The 16,764-nt window shown below is 40.2% G+C and overlaps 1 protein-coding gene across 10 annotated transcripts in view; it reads left to right on the top strand.

Moving 5' to 3' along the window:
• Positions 1-16,764, top strand: part of LOC114062271 (sodium channel protein type 5 subunit alpha-like) — a 216,818-nt gene that overhangs the window by 59,466 nt on the left and 140,588 nt on the right. For 7 of the 10 annotated variants that reach the window (XM_027893534.1, XM_027893533.1, XM_027893532.1 and 4 more), the window contains one exon: positions 5,552-5,782. In XM_027893534.1, coding sequence (XP_027749335.1) covers positions 5,552-5,782 — 231 coding nt within the window. Of the gene's footprint in view, positions 1-1,338; positions 1,568-5,551; positions 5,783-16,764 lie in introns of those variants that run through there. The other 3 variants (XM_027893537.1, XM_027893538.1, XM_027893536.1) reach the window with 3 other exon arrangements.

Here is a 16,764-nt window from a genome sequence, read left to right as displayed (position 1 = left end):
CAACATGCTGAGTGAAATTGCTTACCGAAAGTAACAGGCCAAGTCCTCGGTGTAAGGCTTCTGTCCAGCAAAGCACTTAGAGGCTGGTTTTCAAAGGCTTTCTGCTTCACTTGGAATCAATGACTTTCTCTATTGACTCCAGGGGGAGTCAGTAAAGCTAACAATTAGTGCTTTTAAAAATCTCACCTACCTTTAATGCCTTGCTAAGTGCTCAAGCAGGCGCGGGGATGTGTAGGGGACACGGACTCCTAGGACTCAAAAATATCTCCTAAACTCAGAGTCCATTCCCCTGGCCTAAGGCTGTGTTTAGCATAGCTCCAACATGGCATGATATTTATTTCCTGACTTCTTCTAGCAATCCTTCAAAGGTGGAGGTCTCAGGATCTTCCTGAGAAGTCTGTTCCAGAAACTCTTTGCTTTTGCCATTAGAAGATTTGTTCCGGGAGGATGGTTCAGATCCAGATCCAACAACACAAATATTTGCATCTGCCATCAAGCTGTGTGATTCCCTCTCACTGGGGAGCTGTGGTTTGATTGCCATAATGCCAATATCTCCTGCTTCACATGGCCATGGACCTGCAGGTCCTGTCTATGAATCCAGACCCCCACCCAGCCTTCTTCTCTCTTGGGGTATTATCAGCTCTCTTTTTTTTACCCTAGAGCTGCGTAAGACATCAGTCAGTGCCTTACCTTCAGTGGTAGCCCTCAACATGCCAGAAGACCTTCATGGAACCCCTTGATTTTCCTTTTTCTGCACTAAACACACCCGTTTCTTCCTGTTTTCCAGTTTCCTGTGGTATCAAGAGGAAAACAAGCTTTGTACAGGTTCAGGTGCTTAGAAATACACAACATATTCTCTATGGGAGCATAAACCCTTTATCTCTCAGTGATTTTATTTATTAATTGGCATCTTGCATATTGCCATGGCAACTGGATTCACTTGGTTTTCAATCTAGATGGGAACCATGGTCAGCAGCAGAACAACCACTGAATTCACTCATTTATCTCGCATTACCTCCCCATTACCAGCATATCTGAGTCCCAGTGTGCTCAATAGGAAGTCTTCCCATCACAACAGAGGGTCTTGAATTATATTTATCTTCATGGAAATCATCAATGTTTTTGATAACTACTAATTGAGATAATATAAGCCCTGAGGTACACCCTTCTACGCCTCTCCATCAAAAGACCGCAAAATGCAGGCCATCATCACCATAATCATCACCACCAGGATTTTCTAAACTGCTTGTGTCCAGAGAAGCTCCACTGCTCTTTCTGGAACAGGCGTGTGCATCACAGACATCTCACATAAAATGACAGGATACCGGCAAAAGGTGACCTCATAGAAAATTGGGCCAAGGCACTTTGGGGCCTGATCCAGCTCCCATTTAAGTTAGTGTGAGACTGAAGGCTATAAATAGCGCTGCAAATGTTATCCAGTACTTTAATGATAGCCAGAACAGAGCTCGGAGAACAAGAATTAAGACTGTGTGGAGGAGATTGACCCTCGTTCAGTGCTTCAATTTCACTGAAGTCCTGCTGCAGAGAGATAAATCACATCCTTTTGGTGGGCAAATCGCTTAACTCAAGAAGTAACTATCCCAGAAGTGAGAAATACATGACACATTTGCGTTTTCCTTGGAGACTGGCCTGTCAGTCACATTTCCAGGCAGAGACAGTCTACAGGAATGTTGACAACCATTCAGGTTTGCCAACATGCTATTAAACTCTCTGCTGCCCCATGTCTCAGTGGCTAATTACAAAATACGCTCATCAAGGGTGAGCTCTTCTCTCACTACATGCACATGACTCACACAGACATTTACAAGACACTTGAGTATCCTCAGGGGAAGGAGTGGGATAGGTGAGGGCAATCATGCTGCAAGTCACACTCTCCTTTTTTTTCTTTTTTTTCTTTTTTTTTTTTTTTTTTTTTTTTTTTTTTTTCTTTTTCTCCCTGCTTGTTTCCAGACTGTGCATGAAAGTGTCTGATGTTCTATAGGTGATTGCCAACATCTGGTATGGATGTCATACTGAATTATGCTAATACTTGCTCACATCTTGTAGAAGGAATGGATGGTGTTTTGGGATCTTGCCATTTCTCATTGTTTGGTGTTGCTTGCATTTTCTATGGTTTCTGATTTGCATTTGAAAACCGATTATTTGATTAACCTCTGAATGTGATAATTTTTACCTGCCTTAACAGGAATGTTTGGGCCAAATTTTTCTTGCTTTCTGCAGATGTCAGGCTGCCCATACAGCCCTCATACCACTGATTTTGGATCTCATGGTGTTTTTCATGTCATGCAAGCAGGATTTGGCCCAGAGGTGTGGAAAGAAGTCAGTGATTCAGAAAAAGCCTGTTATCAATTTACTCCACAAGGAGTAATCTATAGACTCATTGTCATTAACGGGTGTAGGTGTTATTCAGCTTTGGATCAGATCCTCAGGTCTTTTCCTGCATGCTGCCTGGTTTGATGTTTGACTTGCAAGAATTAAATAAATTCCTCTAATGCCCCATAAATAGTATCTTCTATTAAGCTATATTTCAGTGCTCTCATTGGCACTATTTCAAAGAAGGATTATTTATCCAGAAGATTTAACCGTGCTCTAAATTTGAATACATCTAGCATTGCTTTTACAAAACATGGGATTGATTCAGAGAGATGCAGAGCACCTGGGAGGGGTTCTGGGTGTCCTTATTTCCCCTCAGCCCTTCCGTTTTGGAGGCATAGAAAGTTTAAATGAACAGTGATTTAAATATTTTATTTAGCTGTGGCACTTAGTTGTGTCAACTGCCTTGATGGATGCTACTTAATTTTCTGGGCAATTTTATTTTTAAAAGGGGAGAATAAAAAGTTAAACTGTAAGTATAACACTCTCCAAATGGTTTTCCTGGAAAGTTTTAGTAAAAGTCCAGGAGGCAGAGTACAAGTTATTTTTAAATGGTCTTTAATTACAGAAATTGTATTACTGAAGCACCATCTTCTTAAACTGCTCAGAAGCCTGTAAGCTATGAAAACAAACAAATAGAAAAAAAAAAAAAAGCAGTAAAGCAGAAAACCCTCTCAATAAGAAATTACTTGATACCTGCGAGGAACAAACTCATAAAACTAGTAGCATAGGATTACTATTCTATTTAAAACCCCAGTAATTAAACTGGGAAAAACATGTTTAATGAAATGACCTTGAAATTACCAATACTGGAGCCTGATTTTGAAAAGATGATTTTGAAAAAAGATGTTGATTAGGTTTCTGTAGGTTTTGTTTCCTAATATTATCCCTGTTCACATTAGGATTCCCATCGTCCTTGCCCATGTGAGTAAGATTAATTAGAGCACTTAGATGATACAAATACAAACTGCAAGCTTAACAAGCAATTAAATGTGCTGCAGGGAGGGATTTCACAGAGGGTGCTTCCGTAAAAGAATTTGTGGATTGGTATTTTTTTCCTTTCTTAAGACTCAGTCTGCATTTGGATTTCCCAAGTTTCACGAGCTTCAGTGAAGAAATATCTGTTCATTCAAAGGACAACCAATGATAAGAATCATTGGAAACATTTCAGAATATTAGATCTGAGAAAATTCTAGTGCATTTACAAATCTTACTTCTTTATCTCACTTAACTTCTTGCTTAAGACCTGTCTGTCTTAAAGGTCTTATAATACTGGGTAAGAATGACATTCCAGATGTCCTTTCAAAATGGGGCTACAACTAAAGCTTCTTTCACTTCAGGTATAAAATTTACTCTAGACTTGATTATGAGAAGAGCTTTCCTTTTCAGTTAGACATCAAAACACCTAGTCAAATCTACAGATGGACTCAAAAGTTCAGAGTCAGCCTTCATGTAGCTACCTGAATCTCATTTGTAAAATCTTTTTCTGGTGAGGAGGACAGGTAGCCTGAAAATCCAGCTTTTGCCTAATGTTTGACCTGCAATATTTTATACTATGTTTTTGAGCAGAGCAGGGAGCTGTCTACCCTTGCCTCTTTATTGTGCCACAATATAGCTTTAAGGAGGCAAGCGAAGTATTTAATGGAGAAAGCTACCCACACCTGCTGGGTCAGTCCCTTTTGGTTAAATGGCCATTTTAGAGATGTTGATATCATTCACAGTTTAACCTAATGACAATATCCTATGCAGGAGTGGGGTATTTTAGGACTACTGCACCTGTTGGCCATTCCAGTAGCTCATCCTCATTTGAGAAACCGTGAGTTCCCCTTACTTTAACCACAGAATTTTAAGCAAGACCAAAAACCCTTTTTACCTTCCTCTGAGTCCTGAAGTACATTTTCATATTATTTTCAATTACACAGCACTAGCTCAGCCTTTGAGGCTGCCAAACTCTTGGGGTGGAATTCCAAGGAACTGAGATTTAATGTGTATGATCATATTCAGTGAGCAAATCAATGTGCTTCTGCATATTGCCCAGGAGAATTCCTCCTGTTTCCTCTTTGCATTTTCTTTTTTCCATTTAACTCAATTTCTCTTGCTGCTACCATACTGGTGACACCGATTATCAGAAGCACTTATTACTACTTACCAGTATTAATTAAACGTAAATAGGAAAGAAACAACAAAATTGCTGCCATTGTGCAGCTGATAATAATGTCCAACTACAGCCCACCAGTTCAGCATAAGGGTCTTTTTTTTTTTAAAGGAATATTTTTTGGTCATAATCATGTAATATTCAATCAGCTGAAAAAGTGCTGATTTTCAGGAGCAGTTCAAAAGCAAGGAATATCATTTGAGAAAACGGTGTAATTATTCATATCTGAATATTTGTAGAATAATAAACTAAATCTAGTGTTACAGGGTGAAATAATACTGGAGAAACTAATTTGTGTGACCCAAACTCTTGGTGTTATGTAATAAGATGATTTATCTCCATTGGCAGCACATTATAAAACGATTAACTTTTGCCCAGGTATTGTTGAAGCCTCAGGTAGTTTTACTCAGCTAATTTCCACTGGGTTTATTTGATTGCCCATATTATTTGGCTTTTTTCTAATCCCAAATTCTTGTTGTCTTAAGCAAAATGAGTTGAAGGCAGAGGAATTATTCATATGAGGACAACATGTTGGATTTGGCACAAAATATGCAAAATAAGCAGGGAATAAACAGCATTTCCATACCTCTTCATCTGTTTGTGTGAGGGATAAAGTTATCAGAATCACCTGAGTGTTTTAAAAATAATTTGCCTTCTCAAAATTCAATGGGATTTAGGCTTTACAGCCTTTAATGTAGATCCACGAAAATATAAAACACATTCCGCATTTTCTTTATCCATGAATATTTTTGTACCTCACTGACCCTCCATCCAGTTCTTTCCCTCTATTTTTAAATTGGTGTTTGTGTCCAGACAAAAGCAGGCCAAACTATAAACGTTCATGGTGCTCACCTGTCTCTCGTTTCTGCCATCCAGTTGCAAACCTGTGGTAGAAACGCTGCCAACTTCCCCCTTCCATGGAGATTTTCATCACGAAAAGTAGCTATCTGCAGACAGGTTTCAGTCTCTCACTCTGTAAACTCTTGGCTTTTATCTCCCTAGGACTGAAGACCATTGTAGGGGCACTTATCCAGTCTGTTAAGAAACTTGCTGATGTGATGATCCTGACCGTTTTCTGCTTGAGTGTCTTTGCCCTCATAGGCCTCCAGCTCTTCATGGGCAACTTGAGACACAAGTGTGTCAGGGATTACACCATGTTTAACTTCACCAATGGCTCGCTGTATTTGGATGGTAGGATGTGGAACACCTCGGAGGAATTTCTTAGTGATCCAGGTAAGCTCTTCTTTGTCCTTTAATCTGACTTTTGGTTGTTTGGTTGTTTTGTTTTGTTTTGTTTTGTTTTGTTTTGTTTTATTTTGTTTTGTTTTGTTTTGTTTTTTTTGGGAGGGGGAGAATTTTTTTTTTTTGGTTGTTTTTTTTTTTTTAAATATATTGACCAAGATCTCTATGTGAATCAGCAAATGCAGCACCGTGTGACTACTGGCTCGTCACAGTGTCAATGTGGTTTTGAAAGATATAGGTAACTGTTTCTGATCTCTATTGTGCCTTTGGAGCTCATGCTGAAAGTGTTTCTGGTGCTTTCCTATGATACAGAATGAGGTCCTTGTTTCATTTCTGAGGATTGTCACAGTTTTAGGCTGTCTCACTGTGTATTTCTTAAAACTCCATTTCCTGGAATTGAGCAATCACTTGAAAATTTCGACTCTGTGTGGGGGTCTGGTTTGCACGCTGTTTCTTGAAGACAATTTGTAGTTCTTGCATTTTGTAGAAAAACTTAAAAATTAGAATTAAGGGTGTTAAAAAATCAAAATGTGAAGCAGAGAAATTCAGTCTTTATTAATCTGAAAAATCCCAAGAGAATTTTTCAAAGAAAATCTTATGTTGTTAGAGCCCTGACTAATTGTCTGGGTTGGGCCATCCTACAGCATCTCAAGTTCTGATGTTTATTATCGAAAGGTTTGTTTTCTAGTCCAAACAAATTTTTTAACTCTTTGTACTTTGCTGTACTTTTTCATTACAATGAAATAGGTTGACTGAGCATATTTATTAACGTTTAAAAAACCCCCAAAATATTTGATGTAAGTGAACTTCAGAATGTAAACAAGTAGCTCAGCTGTTGCTGCTCCAAAACCCCCTGAGTCACTGGAGGACCTCCATCGATTGCAGTGGACATGGTCTCACATCTAAAACAATTTAATTATGCTCCTGGGGGCAGGAAGCAGCCAGACTGATGTGCATTAGTGTGAACTTAGGACCAGTGACCTTTGTTAATTTATTTATTTTGAGGAGAAAAACGAACCACAAAGTCAACTCATTTACTGGAATTTATGTTGGGAGGAAGTGACCTACTGGGTACCTCTGTTCTGACTGTGTGGATCAGACAGTCCTACATCTCCAACCATCTGCGCTGTAAAACCTCCACACCTGACTCCTGGAAGCTGCCTGGCATGGCCCAGGGTTCTGTTGAGCCAGGGATTAGGCCAAGGGCAGTCCCACCATTCCCCCCTGGTGACTTCTGGCCTTTCTGCTGGATTCCTCTGCCTGCAGTCTGAGCAGCCTTGGAAGCAGTCGTGTTGGGAAAGTTTCATTCAAGGAATAGAAAGCTCAGCACTGGTGTTTTTAAGACATGATGTGGTTGACCAGCATTAAGGAATGGCAGGTCACAAAGCTCTGGCTGAATCGAGGGTTGTCTTTGGAACTGGCCCTGACCATCAGGTTTTGTGGCCTCTCAATGTCTCTGTATCAGCCTCTTATCAGCTGAAAGGGGAAAGAGCTCTTGGACCTGTGCTGAACGGTGAGGGGCCTGCTGATATGTTATCCTGTCCACATTCCCTCTGCTTCCAGCTTGGAGATGAGTGAGGAACTAGTGAAGATATTTGTGCACCTGTGGTGGATTAAGGCACTTCACGGCTCCTGTGCCACAGATAACTGAGAGCTGTGTGAGGTGCTGCCCTCCCTCTCTCACACAGGCATTGGGGGATAAAATAGTGATGGCTGGAAGCATAAAACCCTGCAATAAAGGCGAAATGGAGCTGTGAAGATAATCTGGCTCTCTGGAAATGGAAGTAGGGTAAAGGTACCACTGGATAGGCTCTATTAAAATACAGTTAATGTCAGGGCCAGCTGCAGCGCTCCTTGAAATGGGTGGAATTGTACAGCTGTTCCAGCATACCATGAGCAAGTTTATTTGTGTAGTCCTGATATGGGGAGGAGGGCGAACATTCCCAGAAAAACATCTAGGAAATCCAGCAGTGGTTAATATGGCCATGAAAATATACTTGTTATCACTGAAGGAGATTTAACTGTTACAAAGATAATCAACCTGGTGAGATAACGGATCAAAGTGAATTAAATTTTGACCATGTGGTATTACTAGGAAGTAATATTAATATCAATGAATGTTTTCATAGGATTTGAAAATAAAGACATGGTTCATTAGGGGAAACAGTTGTCTCTTACTTTGCATGGACAAAAATGATTTAAATAGTTCAAGTGTTGAGGCACTGCAGTGGGCCACTGAAGACATGAAAGAAAAGTGGATTTATAGGAAAAATATAGTGATCTCTGAAAAAGAATAATGAAGCCTTCCTCGAAAAGCTGAAGAAGGGGGCTTAGCTATTAGGCTAGGGAGAACAATGTTAAGTAGGATTTTCATTTAATGTTGACTGTTGCACTAAAGCAATTCAGAAATGGAAAGACTGGCTCATTTTGTGACTAGATGGGATAGTGCTTTGTATTTCATTTTGCATAAGCATTATGGTGAAATGAAGTGACTGTTTAAAAGACCAGTACTGACCACAATTTAATAACAGTCCGAATTTCAAGTACTGCAGGGAATTAAGCAATACATACAGTTAGATTAAAGTGTAGGCAGACCAAATTAGATAAAAAGAGGAATATATTAAGAAACTGAATAGTGTCAGTGTTTATTCTGAAGAAGAACTGGGGAAGAAAATTGGCCAACGTGTTGAGATAGTAGAGTTCACTCAAAGGGAGCACAGACAATTACAAAAGCTTTTTGGAGATTTCAGAACCAGTGTGGCTGAGTCACTTAGTTTGGAGCAGGAATACTAATCTAAATAAAAAAAAAAAAAAACAAACACCCTAGAAAACATAAACTTGAAGTACTATCAGAGGTTCATAATAATACTTTTTAAAAAGGAGAAGGTAAAGAAATAAAAGAATGAAAACCACCAAAAAGGAAAATTGGAGAAATTGGTAATTTTTTTCATCAGGACACCAAAACAGAGAATTAAACTGGATGATTATACCAGTTCTGCTCTTCTTGGAGAGCAAAAATTTGCTTTGGGTTATTTGAAAGAGTTTTTAATGTTTTAAAGCACAGCAGGGAGCCTCTGAAATGCCATCAGCCTCCTCCTGTGCCTTTGAACCTTTTTTTTGCATACATGAAAAACCAAAAATGAGTGAAACCCCTTGAAAGGGTAATGCAGTGAAGAATTGCTTGGTGCTGTAAAGGAAATAACTGATACACTTAGTCATGAGGTGCAAAGAAAGATAAGAACTCAACTCTGAGTCTTTCAAAGCCCTTTCTAGTTTGAGATAACTGTGTGCCACGAGCACTTGGTAGAGAAGATATTTTGGTTGTGTAGAAGGCCTGGTGTAGCTACAGACCTACCTTTTCATTCAAAACTGACTTTGTATATGGACAAAGTTCTATACTCCTTCCTTAATTGCTTTCAGTCTCCAAGTAGCAAATTTTTTCTCTTCTGTCTTCTTACCTCTTCTTTCGGTTTCATAGGTGGGAAGAAAACCTGCCTATAAACTTGGTTTGCATCATCACTAGCTTAATCACAATTATGAGGTAACTCTTGATTTTTGGTTGATCCTTGAGGAAATAACCATTCACATTTCAGGAATTTCTTCCCTTAATTAGATATTTAAGACCCACAGGTACTTTCCTGCTCTACCAGTGTTGTTGCCACAACCATCCTGGTTGATGGTGCAGGTGCTGCCTGGCCCCTCTGCTACCCCTGTTCCTGCCTCCACCACCAGTAAAGGCAGTGTACCAGCACTGGGAGCAGTGGTATAGGAGTTGCAGTGGCAGAAGAAAAATCTTTTTTCCCTAAATCTTGTCAGTCCTGCATCACAAGGCTGCTAGCGTTGTCGATAATTGTTTGGTTCTCTCCTCTTGCTGGGCATCTGCCATAAGATAATCATACTCTAAATCCCATAAGGAATTTCTACCTATCCACCCAATGATTTGCTTATTCTTGCCATCATTTCCATAGTTTCTGCAGCTGGAGGAAATGCTAGGTAACTTAGGAAGCAAGGAGATTCAGTCGGAAAATTCACACTGAATCTCTTCTGTTCAGCTTCACTAATCACCAAGTGACAGCAAATATTCCTGAAAGGAATTTTCTTGGCATTGTCTTAAAAAGCCTAATTCTGTGAAAGAAACTTCAACCAAGTTAATACAGGTGCCTCTGGTTTCTCAGCTTAATTACCAGGCACAGCAGTCATGGTAAGATGAGACAGCTTTTTAGTCTTTCCTCAACTCACTGTGGAGATGCAGATCTAAAATATTCCTTTTATTGGGCACTTCCCTCTCATGACAAATGGAAGAATTTTTATATTCTTTCCACCAATTTAAATGCCTCTAGGTCTTCAAAATTTCCACAGCCTCTAAGAAGGCATATCAGAAAAATTATTCCATTCTGGCTTTCCCTCCAGTGAGTAATGCTTACCACTGCTAACCTAGAGAGGGGGAAAAAAAGGAAGGTTAAGGCAGAAGTAGCTCATCAGGTCTCACAGCCTTCTCCATAGGACTACCCTTTGTCTATATGAATGGACTGTGGGTTGGGGAACAGCTGAGCATCAGACAGAATCAGGCTAAAAAAATCTTCATGTCAAGTGCCAGTGGTAAAGTTAGAATGGAGACACAGCTTGTTCATCTGGGAAAACACGGACTACTGGTAAGTAATTATTTTCCTACCTGAAATTCTAGACTTGGTAAGAGATTGCAATCAATAAGTCCAAGGAGGATTATTTTTAGACATTAATAATAACAAACCTGGGAGTCTAAAGTTTTAGATGCAGCAGTGATCGTATATAAAATGAAATAAAATAAAAGAAAAAGGTTGAAAATAATGGTAGTTTACATCCACACCATTATTATGTGATCAATATATCAATATCAAAGCTATTGGGCTGTTGATTATCTTGTGGAGAGCTCATAGTTTAGAAATACAAGCTGACTGAAAAACTGCGAGCCTAATTTCTATACTTGTAAAGATTTCTAGGAAAGCTTCTCCAAGTAACAATTGTGAAAACCTGCCTTAAGTTGTGGTGTTTAAATTAAGGGTGTATTTGATGAAGTGAAGCTTTATGAGTGTGTGAGTTAGAATGGGTTGAAAGCTATGGGATGTCGATGTCCCTGGCTTAGAGATGTACCAGTGGACTGAGTGTAGTTGATTCATGTGGCTGATGATTTTAGAACCTTTAATGTCATTTATGTATTCCATTATGAAAATGGATTATTGACTAGTCAATAAGTAGAAATCTGAGTATTTTTGCTGAGCAGGGCTTAATGTAAGGGCTGAATGCATAAGATAAAATACTTTAGAAAAGAACCTTAAAAATATAATTAAATTATAAAATCACTTATGGAATGATAGTCTCAAAGTCCCGTCTTTTCTTTTTCTTTAGACTAAATAACCTACTTAATGCACTCTGAGTCTTCTTTTCAAAGTGCTTTACATATGTTTTCTCTCAAAATCAGACTCTTTTAAGTTAAAGAAGAGCAACCTTGTAATTTCCTTCAGATAGTCCTATACAAGCAATTGACATTAAAAATAATTAATCAGTAAAATAAATGTTTAAGCTTTATAAACCTTTTACTGTGAGGAATCAGATACTATTTTTATAGATTAAAAAAGGCATTCTAGGGTTGTTATTTTTTTTCTTCCAGACTAGTTTCTGGTATTCATTTCATGGCGGTGATTTTTCTTTTCCTCTGGAGTCAAATTTTGTAGTTAACAAAGGTCTGGGGGGAAAAAAAGCAAAACTAAACAACTTTAATTGAAGAAAAAAAAAATGCAGATCAAGATAAATTTAATATCTTATTTGTCTTCTCCAGTTAGGCCTGGAAGCCTTATGGTTTCCTCAGGCTCTATATTTAGAAATATCTATATGTGAATTTTTGGTGATAACCCATCCAAATCCTGGTCCTCTTGGGCACTTGAGAAGGGACCAAAGGCCTGCGGGAAGCAACTCATCTTGTGCACGGTGTGAATGCAACCAGAGCCAGTCTGGCTTCTGGGAGCTAATCAATCAGGAGCAATTCCAGAACAATGGGAAATAATCCTAGAGCCTTTCCACATTCCTCCTCTCTGATGCCCTGGGTGCAATGCACTGTTGAAGTGAACGAGCGTGGATGTTGAGGCAGTTATCTGTGAATGTAGAGAAATGTATGTCTGCATGCACACGAGGGGGTGTGTGTACATACGTATCTTTAAGCAGCGTGCCTGATTGTTATCTCTGCCTGATGAATTGCTTCATTTTTGCTTTCAGAACCACTGAAATGGAACAGATACTCTGAATCTGTATGAGAACTGTATAGAAAACAATGGTGTTCCAGGCAGATAACAAACGCAGCAAGTTTGGGGGAGAGCTGAAGTGTTTGAGGTGTTGTCTGAGGTGGTAATAGAAGACAGAGAGTGTTTGATGAGTAATTATGGAGGTGGGAGGAAAGAGAGAAGCAATAAATCAAGTTGGGACTGGAATAGGTGTTTTATTATGTATGATTGAACATGAACCAGTGATTAAAACAAAGAACCTCTCTGGGTTTTCAGACTGTGCTTGCCAGCATGGAATCTATTAGCGTTACTCCTCTGTTAACTGTAAATATTGTGTCTTTGTTCGGGTGCTGTGGATCTTTTGATAAATAACTTCATAAATGCTCAAAACTTAATGCTCTGATGTGTTATTAACACGGGTATTGTACCTGTGCACTTTAATGTTTTAAGCTAAATAGAAAAAGAAAGCCCTATCTGCCATGCAAGGATCAGAAAAACATAGGAATTGGCGATGTTGAATCCCATACAGTCTCTTTCTGACTATTCAGTAAGATATTTTTTGGCCTTATGGTGAAATATTTAGTTCTTATATTGGATCAGTTTGTACAGCAGGAGGATTTATGTCTTGGGTACACTTCTTTTCCTCTCAGCACTGCTCATAGAAAGGAGAGATCTACTAGAGGAAAGGTCTGTCACAGAAGATTTAGACTGAACCTGTACCTTCAAATTGTTCATTAACTACCAAATTAGCATACCACTTGACCTCCACAGTGATGTGCATTTGAAAGGGCTTTGTTTGTGCCCATTGGAGCTGGTCCATGGACTGCTCCTTGCTCCAGGTTCAGCAATAATGTGCCTTGCAAAGGCAAGAGGCAGCTTCCACTTTTCACTCTGAACACTCAGTCCAGGTGCACTGTGAGACCACCAGCAGAGAACAACTTGCATCTCTGCTTTCTCTTATTGCACTGGTTATAAGGAATATGTAAAGAAATATTTTCTCCTGATACTTTTCATCAGTGCTGAATTCCCCAAAGTGAGGTGGAGATAAAATACGGGAATTCCCAGGCTCAGTCTTGCCTTGGTGTACCTACAGCAGCATCCCTCTGTGACACTGAACAGCCTCATGTGCTCCAGAAAAAATTAGTAGAGCTCAAAGAATAGATATTTTTCTATTTTTTTATTAACATTAACTATTATAACTCAGAAATAACCTTATCTAAATCAGCAACAAATCTCCCCCTTTGAATGTTTTGGCCATAGAGACAGCCTGTGGCAACAATTTTAGCAGTTCAAATGGGAAGTGTAGGGAAAAATATTTCCTTTTCCTTTATTTTGAAAATTCCTCTCTTTTTTTTTTTTTTTCACCCCATTTTCTCAAGGCAAAAAACATTGTTATCACGTTCTGTCACTGGAAGCACACAAAGCTCCCTGTTCTCCTTTTCCAGAATACATACTATTTTTTACTGGATAATCACCTCTTTTCTAGGATAAAAGATGTCCATTTTTTTCAATTTTTGCTCTTCTTAAACATTCCCCAGCCGCTTTCATTACCTTCTCAATACTTTTCAGTCTGGCAGTTACACTATTGAAAGCAATGTTGTGGTCTGTGTTCTGGATCATAGAGTCATTTAGGTTGGAAAAGACCTTTAAGAATGTCAAGTCCAACCATTAACCCAGCACTACCAAGGCCACCACTAAACCATGTCTCTAAGTGCCATATCCACACATCTTTGAAAACACTTCAGGTATGGTGGCTTCATCACCTCCCTGGGGAGCCTGTTCCGATGCCTGACAATCCTTTCCATGAAGAAATATTTCCTAATATTCAATCTAAACCTCCTGAGGCACAATTTGGTGTTTTTTCTGGTACTGTCACTTGTTACCTGGGAAAAGAGCCCAACCCTCACTTGACTACAGCTTCATTGTAGTGAGTCCCCCTGAGCCTCATTTTCTCCAAGCTGAGCTCCCCCATCTCCCTCAGCTGCTCCTCATCAGACTTGTGCTCCAGACCCTTCCCCAGCTCCATTGCCCTTCTCTGGACACGCTCCAGCACCTCAGTATCTTTTTTGTAGTGAGGGGCCCAAAACTGAACACAGGATTTGAGATGCCTCATCAGTGCCGAGCACAGGGTGACAGTCATTGCTCTGTCCTGCTGGACACACTATTTTGGTACAGGCCAGGATGCCTTTGGCCTTCTTGGCCACTTGGGCACACCTGGCTCATGTTCAGCTGCTGTCAGCTGGCACCCCCAGCCAAAAATCATCTCTCCTACCTGAACTTATACAGGGAATTTAAGACTTGACAAGGTTATGTATAGGTGAGAGTTTCTCCTTCTCTGCTTTACTTCACTTTCTGACAACATAATATCCCACTTTGCTTTTCTCCACTTTTTTTTTTTTTTTTTCCCCCTCTGGAATAGGCCCCTCTAGTGTTCCTCATTCAGTCCTGCTCTCAAGACTTTACTTACCTGGAAAAGCTGTGTATAGTAGATGTCACCTCTCTGGCCACCCTCTTTCCCTTGTACTTATAAATGCCACAAAGAGGTGAAGGTGCAGCCCTCTGTTAGCTTGTCGAGATACTGCACACTGACTTTTCATCTTAACCTATGTTTTCTGTCTCTCAGTCAGTTTTTGATCCAATTTATTGGTTTTCTTTATCACAGTAAGCGCAGGAGTATTTTTTGTTGTTGTTGTTATTTTTCTGTCATCTGTCTGTAATCACAAATGCATTCGACCCTTGTAGCCGTTTTTGATTTTAATTCTTTTGTGTGAAACATATAAAAAAATTCCACAAAACACAAACCCTCTACAAAACTTCCAGAGAGCACACTTCATCACTTTGCTGCCTATTCATGTGAAACATATGTCTAAACAAGTGGTACTTAATATGCTTTTAGTTACGTGCTCTGCACCCTACAGTCCTAAGAGCCTGGGTCTGCATGACTGGTCAGACACAGAGGCAGGGAAGGGGGTTATCTGAAGATGTTTAAAAGCCAGCATGCGTGTTTATTGCTAGTCATTGTCTCCTGTCTTGTCTTCCTGGGGATGCTCATGGACTTGGCAAGGTCCCCAAGCCAATTTGACAGTGTCTAAATTCTCCACTCTCCTCTAGTGCACATCTCCAAGTGCTCCTGATGTGCTTTTTGTTCCCTCAGACCATGCGGGCAGCACAAAACGGGTACTGTGGATCTCTGAGGCTTTCAGAGCCTCTTCCTGGGAGCATCTAGCAGGGGGCTTGATTGATTGTGTTAGTGGTTTTCTCTCAAAGAGAGAAAAAACTTTTTTTCCTAAAGAGGGAAAAGTACTACCAAAACTGGAGGTGTTTTCTGTGCTATGCTGACTGCTGAGCCTGACTGGGAAATTAATTCTTTGTCTTGTGTCAAGCATGGGGAGAAGCACTAACAGGAGCTTACCAGAGACACTCAAGCTGAAGGAGGCCACTTTCCTCCCAGCACCTCACTGAGTGGCTTTCTGCAACATCCTCCCAGCCCTCCATATCTCCTGCAAGATAGTTCTTGCCCAGAATTCAAGGCTGTGTTTACCATAAAGTCACATAATAGCCAGTGAGGTACATTAAGTCGTCCCCTTGATCTCTGCCCCTTCTCTTCTACCCACCCAACCCACTCATCTTCACCGTAATTCCTCCTGTTCCTTTTTGAACTGAAGCTTTGAAAATGTCCTGCCACATGGTTATGGGATAAGGAGGCAGGAGAGAGCTGGGCCAGAAGTGAGAGGGAGGGAAGGATGGGAAGCAAGGAGAGGAGAGCACTGGACAGCCTGTGAAACCCAGCAGAAGGGTCAGCAGCAGCAAATGCCAGGGGAAAGCAAAGGACAGCCAGATCCCCTGTCATGGCCTGAGCAACAGGAGGGTAACTGATTATTATAATTATTTGCAGCCCCTTTTAGCAGGGATGAACTAAACTGGCAGCGCCATTTATTCCCAGGCATTCTTCCCTAATAACACCCTTAATACAGCCTGTTCCACCGCTTTTGTGAGGCATGTTTTTTCATCTTCAAACTCAATTTCGTTTATTAGAGGCTTCGCCGTGTGTGACACAGTGTGCACACGGCAAAGTGCAGCGAGGATCCGTTTTAATTACTATGTATTACCAGGAGGTACAGTGTGTTTGCGCCGGTGGGCGAAAGGGCGAGGAGGGGGTGTTATCTGTTTTGCTTCTGTGTCACGTATCACAACTGCAGGGCGATGGGGCTCTCTGAATTGCATTTTTTAGATTTGGAATCGGGACGTTTGGTGGCTTGTCAGTGCTTTCTGCCAGCCACAGCACGGGGAGGGAGTCTCCCACCAGTGAGCAGCCGTGTGGCTGCAATAAATAGTCTGAGATAACGGACACCTCTCTCAAGGTTTTGTTAGAAAGTCAGCCAGAGGACTCTTCTCTGGGCTGTGACTAATGATATTTGAATGTTGCTCTTTATGCAAGTGTGATAATATATAGGGTTGTTGTTTTGTTTGTTTTTTTTTTTTTAAATTGGAATTAATTTGTTGAAAGATGAGTCAAAACAACATTTCAGTTGGCCTTCGAAGGAGGAGCAGAAGCTAGAGGCAAGAAACTGTTTTCTAGGCTGACTCTAACCTTTTTTTTATTTTTCTTAACTAGAAAATTTTCCTTTCCTGTGCACAGAAATGAGTAAAGTTTCTACCCTGCAGTCTGTGTATCCCCTTGTCTTTCTGCTCTGTTGTGTGATATAGGTGTGGAAACCA

This window comes from Empidonax traillii, unplaced genomic scaffold (assembly GCF_003031625.1).
Source record: "Empidonax traillii isolate 1590-97213 ecotype Southwest subspecies unplaced genomic scaffold, ASM303162v1 scaffold393:size534744, whole genome shotgun sequence".
Taxonomy (NCBI): domain Eukaryota; kingdom Metazoa; phylum Chordata; class Aves; order Passeriformes; family Tyrannidae; genus Empidonax; species Empidonax traillii.
Note: the sequence above shows the minus strand (reverse complement) of the source record. Positions and strands in the feature narration are given on the sequence as shown.